Source organism: Acinonyx jubatus, chromosome A3 (genome assembly GCF_027475565.1).
Source record: "Acinonyx jubatus isolate Ajub_Pintada_27869175 chromosome A3, VMU_Ajub_asm_v1.0, whole genome shotgun sequence".
Lineage (NCBI taxonomy): Eukaryota > Metazoa > Chordata > Mammalia > Carnivora > Felidae > Acinonyx > Acinonyx jubatus.
The window spans coordinates 15,307,285-15,329,433 of record NC_069388.1 but is presented as its reverse complement, the minus strand read 5'-3'; the positions used below and the strand labels follow the sequence as shown (position 1 = coordinate 15,329,433).

At 49.3% G+C, this 22,149-nt stretch overlaps 1 protein-coding gene across 1 annotated transcript; it reads right to left on the bottom strand.

Annotated features, from left to right (window-relative positions):
- Positions 1-1,672: 1,672 nt before the first annotated feature.
- TOMM34 (translocase of outer mitochondrial membrane 34) lies at positions 1,673-19,109 on the bottom strand. The gene is made up of 7 exons (XM_027070185.2): positions 18,851-19,109; positions 14,938-15,037; positions 13,640-13,792; positions 10,689-10,858; positions 7,643-7,790; positions 2,820-2,946; positions 1,673-2,631 (listed from the first exon to the last, which is right to left on the bottom strand). Exons 1-7 carry the CDS (start codon positions 18,975-18,977, stop codon positions 2,527-2,529), a joined length of 930 nt encoding a protein of 309 aa, XP_026925986.2. The 5' UTR covers positions 18,978-19,109; the 3' UTR covers positions 1,673-2,526.
- Between the last annotated feature and the right edge of the window lie 3,040 nt (positions 19,110-22,149).

The window sequence follows — 22,149 nt, the reverse complement described above, 5'->3', positions numbered from 1 at the left end:
ATCAGGTAAGAGTCGTGCCTGCCTAAGAGGTGGCTCAGTCGGTTGAGCGTCCGACGTCGGCTCAGGTCACGTAAAAAATACCTTAACATTTATAATATTCAAACACATAAAGGAAAAACATTTGTTAAGACTAGATATCACAAGAAGAAAAACCAGATTTAAAAATAACTAAAACTTCTAAGAAGCAAAAAAAGTAGTCACAGAAATAAACTCAATGTCTGGGTCAAACAGTTGATTACATATGGGTAAAAAAAAAAAATGATAGATGATAAATTTAGAGAAAACACCCAGAAAGTAGCACAGAGATCTAAAACATGGGAAATGTGGAAATAAAAAGGAGAAATGACCATAAAGGGAAGAAACCAAGGGTCCTGACAGCTGCTATTATCTTCGTGGGATATAAAGTGGTATGACAGAGGACAATAGACCAGCGTCACAATATGACAAATACACATGAAACTATTCAAATACTTCTGAAAACTTCTAGGAGGGGAGCCTGGGTGGCTCAGTTGGTTAAGTGTCCAACTTCAGTTCAAGTCATGATCTCAGTTTGTTGAGTTCAAGCCCCGCATCGGGCTCTGTGCTGACAGCTCGGAGCCTGGAGCCTGCTTGGGATTCTGTGTCTCCCTCTCTGCTTCTCCCCTGCTCATGCTCTCTCAAAAATAAATGTTAAAAAAAAAAATTTCCTAGGAAATACTAAAAAAGAAGGAACATTTGTATGTAAGGTGTTCTCTGCAGTTATTTATAATAGTGAAAAATTAGGAACAACCAAAATGTTCAGCAACAGATAAATGATTAAAAAAGTTAAGTGTGATAAATATAATAAAGCGTTGTATTCTCTCAAAAAAAAAAGGCGGGGGCAATAATAGGGGTCCAGCTCCCCACTTTAGTCCTTGGCCATGCCCACGGAGTCTGTCCAGACCCTGAAATCTGCTTAGCTCAGAAGTCTGTGGCTGCTCACACAGGAAAGCATCCCATCCTTCCAAAAGGTCAGAATCAGTGTGCTAACAGCTGAGTGGTGCTCAACACGCTATGTGACAGGGAGCAAAGGGACAATGAAAACCCTGTCTTTAGAGTCCTCAAATTTCTGCTTAAGGGGAAAACAATTTAATTGGGACACAGCCCAGGAAATAGCAGCCCTTAGTTCTGGACAAATCCTAAAGCGCCCTCCAGCCTCATCCACACCGTTTTGTGAACTCGAGGGGTACTTTCCGGTCCTGGTCCTCACCCTGTCCTCCTACCTAGGGCCTTGACAAATGTCTGTCTGCTTGGATTGTTTTTCTGCCTTCTTTACCAGGTAAACTCCCACATTAGAACTCAATTCGAGCTCTACTTCCTCAGGGACCCCTTTCCCTCCACAGGGTCCAATCCCCCCAGTGAGGCAGGGAAAGCATCGTGTGGCGGCTTCTCTAAAACACTCAATCTGGCTGCCGTTTGTTCCTGGGATTACCTGATTACCTTCTTGCTGTTCCACTAGAGCCTCAGCCCTCTGAGAGCAGGGACCATGTCTACTGACTATGATTTCACCAGCACTATACACAGAGCCTGGCCCATGCGGATACTCCAGGAAGTGTGTTCAGTGAGTGGATGAGTGCTGAACAGGCAGTGGCTTTTATTATTGCAAAGTTCAAAGCACAGAGCAGAAAAAGCACAAACATAAGCACAGCACACCTTTCTTGTACAAGAAAGATGTTTAATGCAAAAGCTCAAATACACAGTTGGACATCAGTCAGTTTAGTTCAAATTAAGTTTGTATTACAAAGAACCAAGAAGCTTGGAGGGGGCCACTGTTGAGGTCAAAAGGAAGTCTCTGCCCAAACTGGAAGAACACTGCCTTCGAGAAGGGCTTTCTCTCTTGGAAAGGCCCACCTCTGGAAGTGCCCTCACCCCTGGACTCTTCAAGCACCTCAGGCACCTCCGTGCAGGTGCAGCAGCACAGAGCCACAGGCAAAGCCACCCCCGGGTCAGGATTCCACATCCCCACCAGAGGAGGGCCCAGCCAAAAGGCACTGGGGCTCAGAACACAGGGGACTCTGCCAAGGATGGGGTGGGCACGGCAGCCCTGGAGAACCAGCTCAACAGGCTGCTTTGGGTGTAGGTGGGCCGGGGTCTTCTGGTTTATCCCTCACCCGCCCCCACCCCGGAGCTCGGTTTGCTCAGATGAACCACAGTGAGATGGGTCTGGTGAAGAAGCTACAAGGGCAGCGGTCGGTAGTATGCTTGGGGCGGGGACAGAGCCAACTGCTCTGCCGAGGAGGACCTGTTTCTGCCGTCCTGCTAGCTGGCGGGGGGGGGGGGGGGGGGGGGCGGGGGGGACAACAGGGCTCTAGTGGGGACCATTCCAGCAAAACATCGTTTTTGGTTTTTTACTACACTGGGCTTAATTTGAACGAGCCAAGCCTCTTAGAAGGTGGGAAGTCATCACCTCTGAGTTGCTTCAGAGCTCACTCTGGGGCAGGCGAGGTCCCAGGAGCAGGCACGGAGAAGGGAGCTCAGGCAGAGGTTTCCCGCTGCCCTTCTGGGTGTTTAGTTTAAGCTCTGGTTAACTTCCTGCTGCAACTTCTGGGCAGGGCCGTTCCTGGGCTCAAGTTGCAGGAGACAACTGATGTCTTCAAAGCTGGATTTATAGTCCTGAGAGAAGAGAGCAGGGGGTGAGGATGAGGCCCTGATGGAGGCGAGATGAAGTGGAGACGGCAGGCCTGCCCTGAGCCACGTGGGGGCCCCAGGAGAAGGGACGTGGCACCACCTCGCCCTGCTCTGGGAGGACTGCCACCAGCACAGACGTCTCGGACGGTCCCTTTCAGTCAGGGTCTTCTTACCTTGAGTGCCTTGTAGGCTTGAGCTCGCCTGTAGAACGCCTTCACGTTCCTTCCATCCAGCCTGAGGGCTTCTGTGCAATCCTTCACTGCTTCCTTGTACTGCTTCAGAACCAAATGGCAGAGCGCTCTGATGGGGAAAGACCGTTTGGAGGTTTCAATCACTGCTTGGAGGCCACCCACCAGCCACAAGGAGGTTTGAGGGCTGACCTCGGACTCGGACTCGCCGAACACCTGCTCTGTGCTGCATACTTTTTAGCTTCCTCACCCTCGAAGCAAACCACCGGCTCGGCTCAGAGGGGCCAGGGGCCCCGTGCACGCACCAGTGCCAGCCTAAGGCAGAGTCCGGATGGGAGCCCGGTGTGCAGGTATCCACCCCCTAACCACATCCAGTCATCACTTGGTCTACTTCACGCTCCCGTCCTGTGCTCTTTTCACATCAAGAAAAGGATCCTGAAACCTCCCCCTCGATGGATTAAAAATTCATCTACCTTAAATACTGGACTCCGAGGATATGCATGCAGACGTGTTAGCAGTGAGAAGTAAAGATGCCTCCAGCTCACCCTGAAATGCGCCTAAACTAAGAACAATCGATAGCTAAACAGCGATAAAACAAATGTGACAAAACGTTAATGAGGAATCGACGGTAGGTATGCGGGTGTCCGGTGTCCAGTTCTTTCAACTGATATTGTGAAAATTTTCACACTCATGGGAAAAAACAGTTGCATACATCATACAACAAGACGCTCTACACCTACGGGGAAAGAAGTATGTATATCTTCATCCATTTTCAATTATTTTCCCCAAGGACGGTCATGAAAAACAAGTGTCTTGGAACTCATTTGCTATTTTCAGTGAGAATAGAGTATTTGCTTAGTTGGATGAACCATAAGTTATTTTACCAATTCCTTAACTACAGATCTTTTTCATTTCTTCTAGTTTGTAAACACAAGGTGCTGCCATGAGCATCCTTGTGCATAAAGCTTAGCGCCTATCGCGAGGGACAGATGGGTCAACAGATACACGCATTTAAAATCTTGACTCTTACTGCCAAAAATGTTCTCCAAAAGAGCTGCTCTCGTACAACCAGTTATTGATAGAGCCTATTTTCCTGTAAGTGAACTAATCCTGGGTCTCAACCTTTAACTTAATATTGGAAGAAAACAGTGTCTCACTATTTTAACGTAGTTGCTTTAAATATGGGCAAAGCTCCGTGTCTTTACATAAGACTTTTTAACCTTATGAAATAAAATTTACCTTTAATGACCTCTGTGGTCCCACCTCCCCATTCCCTAGCTCTATAATACATTCCACACTGCAAAATAATTAACCCACGCATTCTTCTAGAACATAATTTTTACTTTCCACATTTGAAACCGTGGTCCACTTAGGATTTATTTTAATAAGGAGTGAGGTAGGGATTCAGGCTTATTTTTAACTCCTATCCAGTCAACCCAACACTACTCATTGGAAAATCCCTCTTTTCCCTACACTTTATCATATGCTAAATTCTCGTAGGCTGCTATTCTCATTTTTTTCCTGACAAACTTCAGAATCATTATCGTGAATTAAAAAAACTCTAATGTTTTTACTGAGACTGCATGGATTTATAAATTAGAAAAAGTTCCCCCTTGTACCAATTTTTTTAAAGTAACCTCTGTGCCCAGCAATGGAACCTGAACATATGAAATTGAGAGCCAGAGCGCCATGCTCCGCTGGCAGAGACAGCCAGACCCCCCTGCCCCCCAGCATACCAATTTAAAAGCCGGCACAACAGGGGTGCTTGGGTGGCTCAGTCAGTTAAGCATCTGACTTCAGTTCAGGTCATGATCTCATGGTTTGCGTGTTCAAGCCCCACGTCGGGCTCTGTGCTGACCGCTCAGAGCCTGGAGCCTGCTTCAGATTCTGTGTCTCCCTCTCTCTCTCTGCCCCTTCCCAGCTCACATGCTGTCTCTCTTCAAAAATAAACATTAAAAAAATTTTTTTTGTTGTTAATAAAAGCAGGCACAAATTGTCATTCTTCCCACTGAAGGAGTCCTATGTTCTCTCCCCTCTGATTCAGGTAGGTTTGGGGACTGACCAGTAGAGAGGAAAGGGCATGGTAGAGCATTAAAATGGCATCTGGGGGGTGGCTGGGTGGCTCAGTCAGTTAAGTGTCTGACTTTGGCTCAGGTCATGATCTCACGGTTCATGAGTTCAAGCCCTGCCTTGGGGGAGCCCCACTTCTCTCTGTTTCTTGTTCACTTATGCACTCTCTCTCCAAAAAAAAAAAAAAAAAAAAAAAAAAAAGCATCTGGGATGAGGTATAATTTCAGTCTCAGTGGATGGAAAATTCGTAAATATAAAATATAAAGTTATCAGTCCTCTAAATTTTTATTTGAGAGAGATAGCGTGAGCGGGAGAGGGGCTGATAGGGAGAGAGAGAATCCCATGCAAGCTTCACAAGGTCAGCACGGAGCCCAACGCGAGGCTCGATCCCACAACCATTGGATCATGACTGAGCTGAAATCAAGAGTTGGACGTTTAACCAACTGAGCCACTCAGGTGTCCCACAGTCCTCTAAGTTAAAAATTCTTTAATTTTGTTTATTTTTGAGAGAGAGAGAGAGAGAGAGAGAGAGAGAGAGAGAGAGAGAGAATATCCCAAGCAGGCTCTGCACTAACAGTGCAGAGCCAAAGGCAGGGCTTGAACCCACGAACCAGGAGATCATGGCCTGAGGCAAAATCAAGAGTCAGACGCTTAACCAACTGAGCCACCCAGGCACCTCTAAATTAAATTTATAAATTCGTGGGCGCCTGGGTGGCTCGGTCGGTTGAGCGTCTGACTTCGGCTCAGGTCATGATCTGGCGGTTTGTGAGTTCGAGCCCCACATCAGGCTCTGTGCTGACAGCTCAGGGCCTGGAGCCTGCTTTGGATTCTGTGTCTCCCTCACTCTCTACCCCTCCCCCACTCACACTCTGTCTCTCTCTCCTTCAAAAATAAACATTTAAAAAAATAAATAAATTTACAAATTTATAAATTCCACGTAACCATAACCAAAAGCGCACCAAGATACTTTCTGGAGTCTGTCAAGATGATCCTAAGGTTTAGCCAGAACGAACCTGGGAAAACAGTCAGTGATGCTCTGAGTAAGAAGAATAAGGAAAAGACTAGCCCTACAAGATATTATAAAGCAGTAATAATTGAAACAGTGTGGCATGGACACACTTGCATGAAAACTGTATTTAAACAAAACAAAACATTGTCCCCGAAGTGGTAAAACTCCAGGAAAACAGGCTGGCAGGAGTCTCTAGCAGGATGAGGTCAGCGAGTCAGGCAGGCCCAGAGATAGAGGAATCAAGCTGCCACTGCGTCAACACAGAACAGCAGGCAGCAGCCCTTTCTTCCAGGTGAGCCGGGCAGGCTGAGGCACCAGGCACCCCTGGTCCAATCAGCCAGTAAAACCACAGGGCCAAAGCCCCAAATCCACTCTTTTGTAAGTTCTCTTTTCACCTCATTTGACACCGAAACCTGACCTGCATGGACGTGAGGCTACTTGGTCATTCTTTAACACCGCCCCGTGACAAGTGGAATTCTGCTATGTTTCACGGCAGAAATGTTAACAGCGAGTTTCAGCAAGCTGCCCCAGACTCTGTGCGAGCATTATGTGATTCGGTATACGGACCATGTCACCTGACTCAAACCTGGAATGCCTTTTATCCCAAGAATTTTGCATAGGGAATGGAGACACTACAGTAGAGCCAAGGTTTTTATTTTTTTAAATGTTGATTTTTGAGAGAGGGAGAGAGGTGAGCAGGGGAGGGGCAGAGAGAGAGAGAGAAAGATTCTCAAGCAGGCTCTGCACTGTCAGCACAGAGCCCAATTTGGGGCTCAAACTTACAAACCGTGAGATCGTGGCCTGAGCCAAAACCAAGAGTCAGATGCTTAACCGACTGAGCCACCCAGGTACCCCGATCCAAGGTTTTTGAACAAGAGTAACATGTGTATGTGAGCAGGAGAGGAGAAACAGATTCACAACATTTTATCGTAAATCTTTTATGACAAATGATTGGCTCAGATATGGTCCCTTGCTGAATATTTCAACTTCTGACAGTAAAACTAATAGAAAGATCTCATCGGAGCCAGGTTCTAATTCTGTCTCCACCATTTAATGGCTGGGTGAGCTGAGGTAAAGCCCTTTCTGCTCTGAGCCTCTGATTTCTTGACTTTACAGGGGAAGACCACCTACCAATACGTCGGGAGTGTGCTGCAAAGCAGTGACTCCCACACAATAAAAGGGATGGTGTCCTCACTGTGGGTGGAAAGAAGCACCAGCCACAGACAGCAGTTCATGGTGCAGAGTGCTCAACAGCGCCACCCACAGGTCAAACCCTTCAGGCAAGACCTTCTCTCTTGCTCCTGGGCCAGGTGACCATTAGTCCACAGCCTGGGTCGTGCCCTAGGGCTGGGACAGTGCCAACACTTCTAACCGGAGGGGCTTAGAGAAGCCATGGGGCTAGGGGGAAGGGGGAAGGCGGAGAGACATGTATTGAGGCTTTTACTTTCGGAGTGTGCTTATTTGGGTGGTTCAGGAAAATCTGAGGGGGAGAAGGCCCGACAAAGCCCAGGCTCCACACTGGCACCGCTCTTTCTATTCCTCTAAGGTAGCAGATGCCACGGGCAACATATGCCTCACGGTGACCAAAACCCGTGTGAAGGTAGGTTTGGAGCTACAACATGCTGACCAAAACGCTAGGAATGAAGAGCCCACCCCAGTCTGAGAGAAGACTCTGGAACAGTATCCAATGTCCTAAAATCCCCCGGGCCAGCAGCTACATGGAAGATACCTGTTGCTGTATGTGGCAGACTCCACGTCACTAAATGAGAGGCTTTCACTGTACTTCTCAATAGCTTTCTTATGGTTTCCCTTCTTTACAAGCTCATTGCCTTCTTCCTTCAGAACTCTGGCTCTCTCCACATCCCCAGCAGAAGGCACTAGATACAAATTCAGAAGAGGAAAAAGCCATGGAGCGGGTGCCCAAGCGAGACCCACGAGGCCTCACCAGCCCCGTCTCTTCCAAGTCATCTGCCACCCTCCCCCACTGTCCTCCCCACCCCCCCCCCCCCCCGGCCAAGATCCCTACGCTGCCCTAAAGCAGCCTCCCTGATGAAGGAGTCCCCCATGTGGCTTCTGGGAAATTAAACAATTTTTCAGTCATAGGAGGTTGGGGACTCCCATACAAACATACTTAGACATGCACATAAGAATAGACAGAACTCGGGTTCTAGTCCCGGTGCTGCCACTTAGGAGCTGGGGATCTCGTGGGGCCCAAGTCTTCTGGACCTTAGTCTCTCCATCCACCGGGGCACTACCTGCCCCACACGTGGCTAGTTTAGGACGAAATTTGAGCATGCAGAACATCCTATAAACTTAAAGCAGGAGAGTAAGTAAATGAGATTTAAATAAGCAAGCATCTGAGAAAAAAAGGGTATAGCTCCCAGGCCTCAGAAAAGGGCAGAAGAGCCCGCCAGTCTTCACGATGGCTTTGGCCTGGGCCTGCATCCTCCCTCACGAAGTGGGTGCAGCTTCCCCACTCCCGCCCTGACAGGGAGACAAGGTGAAATGCAAGCTGCTCACTTGGCTTTCCGGCCCTTCACTGAGCAGCCCCACATCGTCGTTCCAGACCTCACTCCCATTTCACCTGTTTTTGTCATTTTTAAAAACTACCTTTATAAAATACTGGATATGTATGGCACAGGTAAGGTTTTAGGAACTGAACTAACACCCTTGAACTTATCCCTCACCTTAAGAAACAGAACATTCACTGGGACCTTTAAAGCCCTGTGGGGCCCCCTCCCCAAATCAATCTACTCCTGGAGGAAACCATTATCGCCAATCCTGTGCTCCCTTCCCCCGCTTTTTTCTTGGTAGGTTAACTATATACAACAGTTTCTATAAACCATTTGCTGTTTATTTTGTTTTTAAACTTCGTATAAAAGAATAAACTATTCTAACTATGCTTCTTTGATCTGGTTTTGTCTTCTCCCCTCACCAACGTGATCCTGAGATTCACCTGTGTTGATGTCGATGCCTGGAGTTCATTCACTCTCACTGCTGTGGTACAACTGATTTATCTGTTCTATTTACAGATTTGGGTTGTTTTCCGGTTGTGTTTTTTGCTGCTGCAAACATTCTTGAACACGTCTCCTCTGCGCACACGCATGAGGTTCTCTAGAAGCAGAGCCAATGGGCTGCCGCATACACACGTCTTCATCCTGACCTCGGCTCTGCGACACAGCACGCTGCAGGCATGCGGATTCCCACTGTTCACCTGCGATGCCCACAGGCTGCATTCTCTCACGTTCTCTGGCACCTCCCCCAGAAGCCATTCCCCAAACCCCTCAGTGCACACGTTAGTTCACGTTTTGAACTCCCCAGATACTAAAGACTCTAAAGCACTTATTCTTCCTCCTGTATTTTCTTTTTTTTAAGTAGGCTCTACCGCCAGTGTGGGGCTTGAACCTACAACCCTGAGATCAAGAGTCATGTGCTCCACAGACTGAGCCAGCCAGGCACCCCTTTCCTCCTGTATTTTAAAATGCTGTTTATGTGTCCCAGTCTCATCAGACTGAGAGCTGCCTGAGGGCCGAGACTGCCTGCCTTCTCTATGTCACACCGCCTAGCACAGCACCTGCAAAACATATGGCTCAGTGGCTCTGAAAGAAGGAAATTAATGGTAGGTGCTCTGAAGCCATCTAGTTCATCAGCACCCCACATTTTCATTCCGGAGAAGAACAGGGGACACTTAGCAGGTTTCCACAAACCAGAGTGAGTGCTACCCATGGTCAGATAGGTTCCCTCCTGGGAAGGGGAGTTAACTCTGCCCTCCCCTGACACCCATGGCTGGGCTCCAGCCGGCACACCTGCTGCACCTCCTCCCCTCACCACCTAGCTTGCTGGGCCCACCTGAGGCCCCTGGAGCACTGGTGAGCCTGTCTGTGCCTCAAAAATGGCCTCTTACTCAGTCTCCCGTCTTTGGGTTACCTGACTTTCATCTCCCTTCTCTTATTCATCCTCCAGGGACTCCTTGCACGCGTGTGGGTGTGTGTTCGTTCTTGGGGAAGCATCACCCTCTAGTTAAGAAGGTGGGACAGATGGCTTACGGTGGAGCTCATCACAAAATCTCAGCCCCTGGTCACAGTGACTAATTCAGACAATAGCCTGTGACCAAATGGGCCGGAATCATTGAGAAAACATGTGACCTAGGGATTTAAAGGAAAGACACTCTCTCCTTCTTCGGGGGCTATTGGAAGAAGAAACCAACCTTCTTCTCTTCCTCTGAGCCATGAGGCACGGCATATGGACATGAGGCCAGGAACTGCTACAGCCGCTTCACTACTAGGAGGGATGACTGCCCCAAGACAAAGCCAACACACCAGAGGAGAGAGCTGACAGAGCACGGAGGAATGGACTCAGAGTCTGAGAATGTTGTGAGCGGCTGGAGCAAACCCTGCCTGAACCTGAACTCTGAACTTCTCAGTTTCATGAGCCAGTACGTTCTCTTTGTTGTTTTCACCACGCTGAGTCTTCTGCTCTTGCTACCGAAACACCCTGGACGATCCATCCCCAGCGCCGCCAGAGGAACCAATGCCGTACGTACACCGACGCACCAGGCTGGGAGTTGCAGGCGTCTTCTATTGCTTCACCCGTACAGCGGTGGGTGGGCTTTCTCATCACCTCAGTCTCTAAGAGGTTAGGACTTTTCGTTTTGTATTTTTTCTTTTAGATACTTTTTATAGCGCAGTTTAACCAAGGCTAATTTTTATAGGATTACTCTACAGAAAGTGGCTACGGGGAGACTATGCCACTCCGGGCGGCAAGTCACAACTTACCTCTGCTCTTTGCCGTTGTGGTTTCTCTGAATTTGCTTTTAGCTCTTTCTCTGTGGCATTCGGGGGGCAAGGACTCCCACCTCTTCTGAGCCGAAACAGGCACCAAGGGGGTCAAGGGCAGCTTCAGGCGCCACTCGGGCCCAAGTGAGTCCATGAGAGCTCTGCTCATCCTGGAAAGGCAGACAGAATTACAGGGAGGTTTCCAGCTGGGTCCGGAAGATATTCCTCCTCTCATAAATCCAAAGCGGGTGTACGAGAGCCACCATCTCTTCCTGGCCTTCTAACACACAGCGGGAAAGGGACAGAAGTCTGCACACGACAGTACCCCCTGCTGCCATGACATTACTCATCTACATTAACTTCAAAGTGGTGACCGCTGCTCGTGAAGCGTACTCCACCTTATCCCCAGAGGACCACACATGCCCCAAGAAAGGAAATGTTTTATATCTTCCTAATGGATCTATGACAAGGCCACGCAAGCACCTGACGTTGGATTTTTCAAAAGTGCAAATCTTCTGTCATTCTCTCATTTTAAAACCCTTCAGTGGTTCCCGTTTCCCTGCGCTGACGGGGCCTGACACCTGGTCCCTTCCCGCCTCTCCACTTTTGCCGTGTGGCACGTTCCCTCTTGATCCGTATGATCCAGGCTTTGCACACGCTCTTCCCTCTACCCAGAACAATCTCTTCCACCTCCCGTTCCCCATCTCCCCCTTCTGGCCCAGCTAACTTGCTTCAAATGCTGCTCGGGGACCTCATCCATCTTGTATGTGCTCAACCAGCGAACAGAGCCAACTGTGTGCTTTTTCGGCTCCAACGACTGCCTCCTAGAGGCAGTGTGACTAGAATGAAAGCGTCACAGGCCGGCATCACTGCAAACTCATGTCCTTGGACTCTGATTGGCACGGCTGTTTCAAACCTCCACCCTCCTTGGCCCGACTCCCTCACCCTCCTCCTTCTTCGGGGCAAACGTCCCCATCCTGAAAATGCAAACCCACCTGCAAGGGCACCTGACCCTTCCCATTTCTCTCCTGTCACAAATGAAGAAGTGACGAGGCCAACCTCTCCACTGAAGCTCCGGGTCTCCCCTCGCCCTGCCTCTAGCAGCAACCACGGCCAGCACCTCTTCTACAGCTTCAACCTTTCTCCGTGCCCGGAGGGCCGCCTGGAGGCCCCACTCTGACTGCACAGCTGGACTCCTCTGCCTCTCCTCAGCCAGACCTCTTGAACTGCTGCTGTCACATCCACCAGTGACTTCATTCTTAAACCCACAAGTCCGCGTAAGCTCCCTGCAACACCCGACAGGAAGGATGTCTTCGTCCTTCTGGAAACACTTTCTCCCGAAATGCTCCAAGTTCCCTCCGACCCTCCAGCTGCTGTTCTCCTGGAAGTCCCTCAAATGCTGCGATTTTCAAAGCTCCATCCTCTCCCCCCAGCTCACTTGCCGTGGGGGTCTTCTTCTCTCCCACAACCTCAATCCACCTCGACGCCGATGACCTCTGAATCCAAATGTCTGCCCTGTATTCTTCTCCTTTGCCCCCAACCACTGTCCTTACATCTCCCGTCTCGGGTCCCCTCCCATGCAACCTGTCAGCCTCCGGGATGTCTCTTCTATTCTTCCCTCTCACCACCCTCCTAACACCAAATCTCACTGAACTACTACCCAAATGTCCCCAGAACTGGTCCCACTGTCCTCCTTCCACTATCCCTACTGTCTCTTCTGAGTTACTGCTGGGCCCTTCCTACCCTGCTCTCCTTCGTGTCATCCCTCAGCACGGAAGCTAATCAGCTTTTCTCTCAAATCTGCTCCCGCTGTCCCCCTGCTAAAGCCCCTTTCACAAAGCCTCACCATGCCTGGATTAGGTCCAGGCCCCTGAGTGCCAGGCCCCGTGTGATCTGGTCTCACCTCACCCGCCCGAGCTGAGCTCCTCACCAGCAGTGCCAAGCAAAATGGGACTTCTCGCAATTCCTGGAATCCATCATCCTCGCTCACCCTGCGCAGGCAGTCTTGTGGCTGCCCCGATCCCGGATTTCTATTCATTTCTCAGCCACGGCTCGCCTCCTCTGGAAAGTCCTGACCAGTCTCCTCCCTCCCCCTGGCTGGTCAGGTGCCCCTTTCTGCCCCTACAGCCCCCTGGGCCGCCGCCTACCACAGCACTCGACATACACGGGTGCACTTGGCTACTACTGGGGTTCGCCATGAGACTGGGGGCTCCATTACGGCAGCAAGAGCTATGTGTCAGGCATCAGCCCAGGCCCTAGGGCAAAGACAGGCACACGAGTGGCAGATTCTGTTGAAGGACAGAAACTAAAAGGAGGCAGAGAGAAAACGAGTGAAGCTAAAAATGACGCACTAAATACATACCATGAAGTCCTGTGAAGGGTTTGCTACGGTGTCATGTTCGGCTTTCTAGCAGCCCGTGCAAAGAGGGGAAACATGCTCAGGCACACAAATGAGGGTATCCGTGTGGTACAACCACTCAGAAGCCCAGAAAGCAGTGCTGCCCAACGGACCACCTGAAGGGGTCACAATACAACATACAGAACCATCCCCGCGAACACCACCCGCCGCCTTGTGCTGCGGCTGCCTGTGCCCCTGTCTTACTTTCCCTGCTCTAGGTAGGTCTGCGGAGCAAGTGGGATCTGTACCTGGTTGTTACTGCGGTCTTCCCCACCGAACCTGGCACGATCCTTCCAACAGAGCTCAGTAAGTGGTTACAGGGTGAATGACTCGGAGCAGCTAGGGAATCAATCCGCCAGTCCTCTAAGTCTGACCCCGAACACACCTGCTAAACACGACAGCTGACTCTCCTCCTGCGCTTTCCCCACGTGCTCATTAGGAGTTTCTAAGCCTAGCCCAAAGGGACCCCCAGGAGATGCCCAAAGCAGTGGCCCCAAGTGCATCCGGAGGACAGGGAGTCCCAGAGAGACTGCGGGCGGTGGCTCAGGCTCACCTGTTGATGCCTTCCAAGGCCGACGTCACGCGGTCATCAATCTGCAGTGCGGTCTTGTAGTCGACATAGGCCAGGGGGTACTTCTCCAGAGCCTCGTAGGCGGACGCTCGCCGCAGCAGGGGCTTCAGGCTGAAGGGAACCAGGGCCAGTGCTCTAGGGCAGGAGGCACAAATGTCATCTGGCTGCTGAGTCACCAGGGCTCCCCTGCAGCTCCTTCCAGGCAGGGTCATGTGCAGCATTCAGTATACAGGAGGTCACATCTGGTAGAGACACTGCTAAAATGTCAAACCTTAGAGGAGGGACTTTCGAACTTGGACTGAGGTGGAGAAGGGCTGATGGACAGAAGGCCACTCGTACTGTGAAATCTGTGTGCCCGTCCATCAGTTTTCATGGTTGCAATCCACCCTGCAACCCCACCCCAAGTCAAGCACAAGTGCCTTGTAGTTCTCATTCTTCGATGTGTTTCTGCAGAGGCTGACCTGGTGGGAAAACAGGCTCTGGAGTCAGATGGGGAGCGGTGTTGGAATTCTACCTCTGCCACCAACCACGTGACCCCAGGCAGGTCACTTTACCGTCTCGGTCCCCTGCAACCCAGTGCTAGCCTGGGCAGGGTGGTAAACTTACCCCACAGAGTGGTCATGAGCACTCCCAGAAGGAAACCTAGCACGGGCCTGGTACAAATGACCTTAGCACAGGCTCCATGAGCCTGCTCACCTCTCCTCCTCTCCCACCTATCACCAGGGCATGAGTCTAAGGCAATACCACAGGACACAGGATCTGAGAACATGAAGTCCCATGTGCTAGTTCAGTGAGGAGGAAAGAAGGCAGGGTCAGACTAGCTCGGAGAAGAAAGAAGTATGAAAAACTGTTTAATGTTTAACATCCTTTACCCCTGGTCACCAATGAATACCTCTTAGTTTCTTTTGAGACCATTCACTAACCTCTATCCCTCTTTCTTTCCCTCCCTTGCTTCCACACACATCCACCGCAGAAAAATCCTGGGCAAGCCAGTCACCAGTCTGCAGCTCAATCTCACCCTCAGGTCCCAAACCTCAAAGGCCTTTAAGGCCCACCTCTAACTTCCCACCCTACTCCTTTTTCGGCACACTCCAAAGACACAAGTCAGGGGCCACGAGGACCAAGTAGAGCCTCCTATCCTCAGTGACCCAGCGGTTGCTTCTGAATTATCTGGCATGGCTGTAACTGGTGGGATCGGCCCAAACAGTAACACAGGCCAGATAAACCCAGCCTCCTCTCCTGAGACCCCCAGGCCCCCAAGGTCACCCCTGCCCACTTACAAAGTGCAATCCTTGATGCAGTCCTTGCAGTTGCCATCCTTTAAGTGGCACACTGCACGGTTAGAGTAGAGAATACTTTCTTCTCCAGGGTTCGAAGAACCTGCCCAGGGGGAAGCAGACAGCAGGAGATTAACAGGGTGGGAAATGGATGCCCTGGGGCTCTGAGATGTATTTCATATGAGTCCTGATCAGGCTTGTTGGTCTGATGGGCTGCCGGGTTTGTCATTCTCACGTGGAGCCAGAACGGGAGGCTTCCTGCCACTCACAGGGAGGGTGAGCCTCATTCTACCAACCACAGCCCGTTGCCCCAAACCTCTTCTCCAGCACTGAACTTGGGACCAGCCAAGAGACAAGACACGAAATAGCTGCCTTCTGCTCAGAGAAGTCCATGCTGTAACTACACGTGTGTGTGTGAGAATTTTATTACAAAAATCACGTAAACCCAATAAAAGCGTTCCTAAAGAAGAAAAGAAAAAATGTGATACATAGACTGAACAAGGGTCGTGGGGACATAAAAGACAAGAGTAATTCCACCTGGTCAAATCAGACAGGACTTTGCCAGGGAAAAGTCCTCTGGGTGTGGCAGGATTAAGCAGAACTCAATCAAAGGAAGGATTCGAGCTACCAACGAGCCTGATCAAGAAGCCCAGAGGGAGAATTATGAGGCACTTCCCTAAAGGCAGTCCTTATCCTCAGGAATCTCAGAAGCCTATGTCTTTTATTATGTGGCCACAATGACTTTCATTTTTTTAAATGTTTATTTTTGAGACACACACACACGCACAGAACAGGAGCAGGGGAGGGGTAGAGAGAGAGAAAGACAGAGAGAGAGAAGGAGAGAGACAGACACAGAATCCAAAGCAGGCTCCAGGCTCCGTGCTGTCAGCACAAAGCCTGACTCGAGGCTTGAACTCACAATCCGTGAGATCATGCCCTGTGTCAAAGTCGGACACTTAACCGACCGAGCCACCCAGGCACCCCAACTTCCATTTTTAAAATAATTTTTCAACTGCTTTATACCCACTAGCATAGACCATAATGGAAAACACACGAAAAACCCTGAAAACTACCAAGTGCTGACCCAGTAATTCCATCCTGGGTATATACACAAAAGAATTAGAAACAAACTCTCTTTTGACAATTATGAAATAGCTAGAAGAAAACAGTGTAACAGGTACTTGACATCCACCACTGGACTTAGCACATGTTATATTTGTTTCCAGCCTTTTGAATTTTTGATACGGCCAAAGCTCCACTCAACCTCATCCTTCTCTCTTGCTCCCTCCTCAGACGCCCAGCGCTCAGCACAGTCCTGAGGTTGGGATGTGACATCCTCCTGCATGCCTGTGTGCCTGCTGCCATTACAGCTGCATTCCTAAGCTTTTCCCAAGTGGCACGCTATTGTCTATCCTTTAGCAATTTGCTTTTTCTCCATTAAGTATGTTTCCACGTTGAGGCATGACAGCTTCCATTCAACATCAACGGTGACAAACTTGATAAAATAATAACTTTTCCGCCCTTATTTTGCCAGGCCCTGAGGGAGACAGCAGAGTACAGAAAAAAGTAAACTATATCCTGGCCTTTAAGGGAAGAGTACAATTACTCACAACTTGTAGTGCACGTCAAGTCACTGGAGCGCACAGAAACAGCAGTGGGGCAGTGGCAAGGGCACTGGGACCTAGAATCCCGCCACTCAATCCCGCTGATCAAATGTGCCCATGTGACTATCACATGAAGATACCACTTCACAGACCTGCTGGAAGCGTTCATTTTGTTAGGTTACTCCCTGCTGTCCTCTCAAGAGCCGCAAAACGGATCACAGAAATCCAGGGATTTGCCCAGAAATTATCTGGACAATCAACAGCAAGATCAGAACCGAACGCTGGTCCCCTACTAAATCCAGACACTAGGCCCTTCTAAGGATCCAGAATAAATCCACACAAAAGCACCAGCTTTTTTCCAGGCCGGCTGGAGTAGGATGAAAAAAAAAGGCAGAAATGGCAGTCTCACAGATTCATCCGTGACTTCATCGAGTGACGCTGAGATGAGAAGGTGGGCCTAAAAAGGAGTGTTCTAGAAGAATAAGAGGTGGGCAAACGAGTGGCTTCAAACTGCAAAAGTTCAAACAAGAAAGACTGGAATTTGGAGAAGATGTGGGGAGAAGTCTAGCAAAGTGACTCAAAACTTGGACTTGCAAATCAGACCCATATTCAAATCCTGCCTCTGACATGTCTTTATTGTGTAATTCTTCTGGACTCCTCATCTAGAAAGTATCTTATCCACAGGTTTGTATGAAGATCAAAGAATTGACGTCTGTAATGTCAGGCACACAGTAAAGCACTCAACCAATACCAGCCAAGAAAGGGAGAGGAGGAAGACATAGGGAAATTGGTCCTACAGAAAATGAGGGCTCACGGGTAAGACACTTTTGGAGAAGAGGTTTGGGGCAATGGGCTGTGGTTGGTAGAATGAGGCTCACCACTTCTCCAAAGTGTCTCACCCATGAGCTGGAGGTTGGGAGAATGGACAAGGACAAGCTATACCTCTATTAAAAGTTATTTTTAAATGTTTATTTTTGAGAGAGAAAAAGAGACAGAGAACGAGCAGGGAAGGGGCAGAGAGAGAAGGAGACACAGAATCGGAAGCAGGCTCCAGGCTCTGAGCTGTCAGCACAGAACCCGATGCGGGGCTCGAACTCACGAACCGCGAGATCATGACCTGAGCCGAAGTCGGACGCTTAACCGACTGAGCCACCCAGGTGCCCATGCTACACCTCTATTTAAAGCAAAACTTCCCAGTAGCCTCCCATCAGGGAATAAAATCCAAACTCCTTACCACAGCCTATTGTGTAAAATAAGGCCAGTAAGTCTCTGCCACTCAAACTGCCCTCAACACTTCCTGTTCTTCCACAGCTCACTATATGCTGTGGCGCCTGGAACACACCGTGCTTATTCATCTGGGGCCCTTGGAATGAACAGTTCCTCCACCTGGAACACGCAGCACCCAAAAGTTTGTGCACCTGGCTTCTTCTCATCATTCAGACGTCACTTCAAATGTCACTGCATCAAAGCTGTCCTTGACCTTCCACTCTAAAGGAGCTCCCCAGTCTCCTGCCTTACCACATCACTGTATTTGTCTTCTTTGCAGTCCTAATCGCGATCAGACAGGCCTTGTTTACATCTGGATAAAGAAAATGTGAAATATCCACACAATGGCAATTATATGGCCTTAAAAAGTTAGTAAGAAATTCTGTTACATGCTACAACACCGATTGCAACGTCCTCGAGGCCATTCTGCTAAGCAAAATAAGCCAGTCCCAAAAGACAAATACCACAGGACTTCACTCATTTGAAGTATCTAATCAAAACCAAGGATACACGAAGTAGAAAGGTGGAAACCAAGGGCTGAGGGGGAGGAAAGGAAGATGACAGTGTTCAATGCGTAGAGTTTCAGTGTCGCAGATGAAAAAGTTCTAGTGATCTGTTGCACAACAATGTGAATTTACCTGCGCTTAAAAATGGTTACGAAAATAAATTTAAGGTTGTGGGTTTGTTGTTTTTTTTTTTTTTTACAGCAAGAAAACATGAGATCAAACATCCATTAATACGGAGATATGTTTGTGATATGTCAGCAAGTGAAAAAGAACCAGTAACAAAACCATATTACCATTAGGAAAAAAGGGGGTGGGGGGGGGCGGGCGAAGAAAGAGCTAAGAAAGTCTCTCGCAGGATGCCAAAGCAGGGAGCGGGCGGGAAGGGTGCCGGGTGGCCCTGGTGAGCCAGACGACCGCTGAGAACGCAGGCCCCGGGGGGTCGGGGGCCGAGAGAGGTCTGGGAGGCCGCGGGGCCGTGGGGGAGGAAACACCGGAGAGGGGGAGGCAGGCCTGGCGGAGAAACGGGGGCCAGGGTCGTACCTTGCGCCTCCAGCGCCCGCAGCGCGCGGCTGTACAGCGCCGCGGCCTCGGCGAACTGGCCGTTGCGGAAGCTCTGGTTGCCGGCGGCGCGGAGCCCCTCCACGGAGTCTGAGAGCTTGGGGGCCATCCCGGGGCCGGGCCGGCGAACCGGGGGACGCGTCAGTTACCGCGCTGAGGCGTGCGCAACTGCGAGCGAGCGGGAGCACCCGCTGGCGAGGACTTAGATCCCGCGGCCAACCAGCCCGTGAGGGGGCGGGACGGACGGGGCGGGGCCGGGGCGCCGCGCGCCAGAAGCCCTCTGCGCATGCTCAGCTGCGGACGTCCCCGGTGAAGCGCGCTTGGGTCCCCGGAGCTGCGCCGGGTTCCTGGGGATGCTGAAGGTCTGTGGATGAAGAAGATGAAAAGGGGCCAGGGCCCTGCTCGCGAGGAGCTTACATTCCAGTGGCAACTGGCAGGCTGTTAACTCTTGAGCAAACGAAGATGATAATCTCATAAAGTGATTAGTGCTAGAAGGAAAGCAAAACAGTGATGTAAAGCCAAGTGTCCACGTGGGGGGCTGCTTTAGGTAAGGGAAGTGGGGAAAACGTCTCTGAGGGACTAATTGAGCTGAAGCCTGAGAAGATTTAGGGAGTGCTGTTCCAGGCAGAGAGTGCCAAGGCACCGAGGCTGGAGGGTGGCTGGTACCTAGTGCTGTGTAGATAATCATTTAATAAATGAATGGACTGATAGGTTGATGAGGATCTTTCCCTAAACTTATTTATCTTCAGCCGCATCTGACTTCACTGTATGTCCCACTTCATACTCCAGTGTTTTTTATTGCTTGTTGCTACCTGCAGACATTAAGCTTTTTCTCTTGCTTCCTAACGTTTGCTTATGCACCGCCCCCCTCCCCCCCCTCCGTCTTTTCCAAACACTTCCTCTTGCCCAGTCCTGACTCCACCTATAATCGACTCAACCATCGTCTCTGAAAGCCTTTCTTTCCTCCTCTCCTCTTTTACCTTGTTTCTCCTCTGCTCCTATTGCAACCAGGGTTTACCCCTATTTAGCACTTAACACTCTGTGATTGTAAGTTTACAGTTTTTCTCAAAGACTGAGGTCGTTAAAGGCAGGAGCTAGGTCTTTATTTTTGTCTCCACAAGACCCAATAGGATCTGGCACCAAGCCTGCAGTTATAAAGGCTTGTTGACAAACACCTGGTCTCTCAGGAATTTAGTTACAATTATTTATGTAAACTCAACCAGACTGTAAACTTTGAGGGCGGAGTGACTGTTGCCTATGAATCCCCTCAGTCCAGCACAGACTCCACACAAGAAGAAAGAACGAACACTTAGTGTGGTGGGAAAACTCGAGGCGGCACACACACAGCTGCTTATCTACTCCACAGCTTCCATCTTTGCTTCTAGAAGTTTGAATTTCGCCTGAGATTCTCCTGGCCCAGGGGATGCATCATATTTCTTTAAGGGAATCAATACTCTCTCTCCCTTTTACCAGTAATTGGTCAGGGGTGGACATGACCCTGATCCGGTCAGTGATATGGGATGTTTGCTGAGTGTTTAGTGAGAAAGTTTTTCCTCCCACGTAAGAGGTACAGGACTTCAAAATAATTGCTCTCTTTCTGCTTTGGGCACTGTTGGGTTAAGGATATACACCTGGATATATACTGATTTTTGCAGTTGTGAGGCAATAAGCACAGGTATGAAAAGCCAACGTACTGAGTAGGGTGGGAGGGGAAAGATGAAATTGACATTGTTGAGCCACTGAGTCAACCCTGGGACTACTGACTTCTGGACTCCTTAATAAACAACAAATGCGTGGTGCCTTAAGCCACTATTTAGGTGTTGTTGGTTTGTTTTTTTTTTTTTTCAGTTGCTTGGAGGTGGGTATATTCTAAATGGTACACCAGACAAGTATGCCTGTGGCAAATTATATTTTCCAAAAATGAGGAAAACAACACTTTCCAGTCCCACCCACTTCCAGAACTTTACCACTCCCCATCAAGAGATGGAGTCTATGTCGGCTCTTTTGAAACTGCTCAGGACTTTGGGGCCCCCTCAACAGTAGAAATATTTCTATCTACCTTCCAAAGCTATGCTGTTAAAAGGGATACAGCTTCCTCCTGGCTCTCGCTCACAAATATCGTTCAGAACCCAGCCTTTAATCTATGAGGAGATACAAAAACAAAAACAGAGAAGGCCCCTCTACCCCCAGCACCAGCTTGTCAGCCATGTGGGTGAGACATTTTGGGTCGTAATCCATCCAAATGGTGACTGATCTTGGCTGACACCATGGGAAAGAGATGAGCCTTCCCTGCTAACCCATGCTCAAATTGTAGATTTATGAGAGAGAACAAACACTGTTTTACGTCACTAGGTTTTGGGAGTGGTTTCTTTTTTCTTTTTTAATGTTTTTTGTTTTTAATTTATTTATTTCGAGAGAGGGAGAGCACGAACACAAGTGGGGGACAGGTAGAGAGAAGGGGGGAGAGAGAGAATCTCAAGCAGGCTCACACCATCAGTGCACAGCCCAATGTGGGGCTCCGTCTCAGGAAACGTGAGATCACGACCGCAGTGGATGCTCAACCTACTGAGCCATTCAGGCGCCCCTGGGAGTGGTTTCTTACACAGTAATTGATAACTGGCAATCCCTTCCCACAATGTTGCCTATAAATGCAGGGCTGATAAAAGCAGCGTTGAAGAAATTTAGGGGAGGGGGCGTCAGAGGGGAAGTCTTCTAGGAGAAAGTGACTTTTTTTTTTTTTAAAGTAGGCTTCACACCCAGTGCAGAGCCTGACACGTGGCTTGAACTCATGACCCTGAGATCAAGACCTGAGCTGAGATCAAGTCACACACTCAACCTACCGAGGCACCGAGGGGCCCCAGAGGTGACTCTAAAAACAACTTTACTAATTTCCCAGACACTCCTATATGTTTAGTCCCGCATAAACCTTAGAATCAACTTAACTACCACACACACACTCTTGGACGTTTAAACTGGATTGTATTAAGCCTACTGACTAATTAAGCCTACTGACTAATCCAAGGACTTGGATAGCTTTGTATTGGTGACTCCCTCTACCCAAAAGCAAGATATGACTTTATATTTTGAAATCGACATGGAGTTTGTTTGTACTTGATGTTTATCTGTTTTTTTCTCTCCACAGACCGGTTTGTTTCAGACCCGTGCCTCATAAAATCAACTCTAGTTTTACTCCCAAATTCTACACACCTGTGGGTCTGTCTGTGGGTCAAATTCCCATCATTTCCAATCTGAGCTATCCTCTGTCACTTGAATTCTGATTC

Excerpts from the sequence above, each read along its gene's own strand:
- TOMM34 (XM_027070185.2), bottom strand. The coding sequence starts at position 18,977 with ATGGCCCCCAAGCTCTCAGACTCCGTGGAGGGGCTCCGCGCCGCCGGC. Across the intron at positions 13,793-14,937 it reads TGCATCAAGGATTGCACTTT|AGCACTGGCCCTGGTTCCCT; the intron begins GTAAGTGGGCAG and ends CTCCTGCCCTAG. Across the intron at positions 2,632-2,819 it reads AAGCCTACAAGGCACTCAAG|GACTATAAATCCAGCTTTGA; the intron begins GTAAGAAGACCC and ends CTCTTCTCTCAG.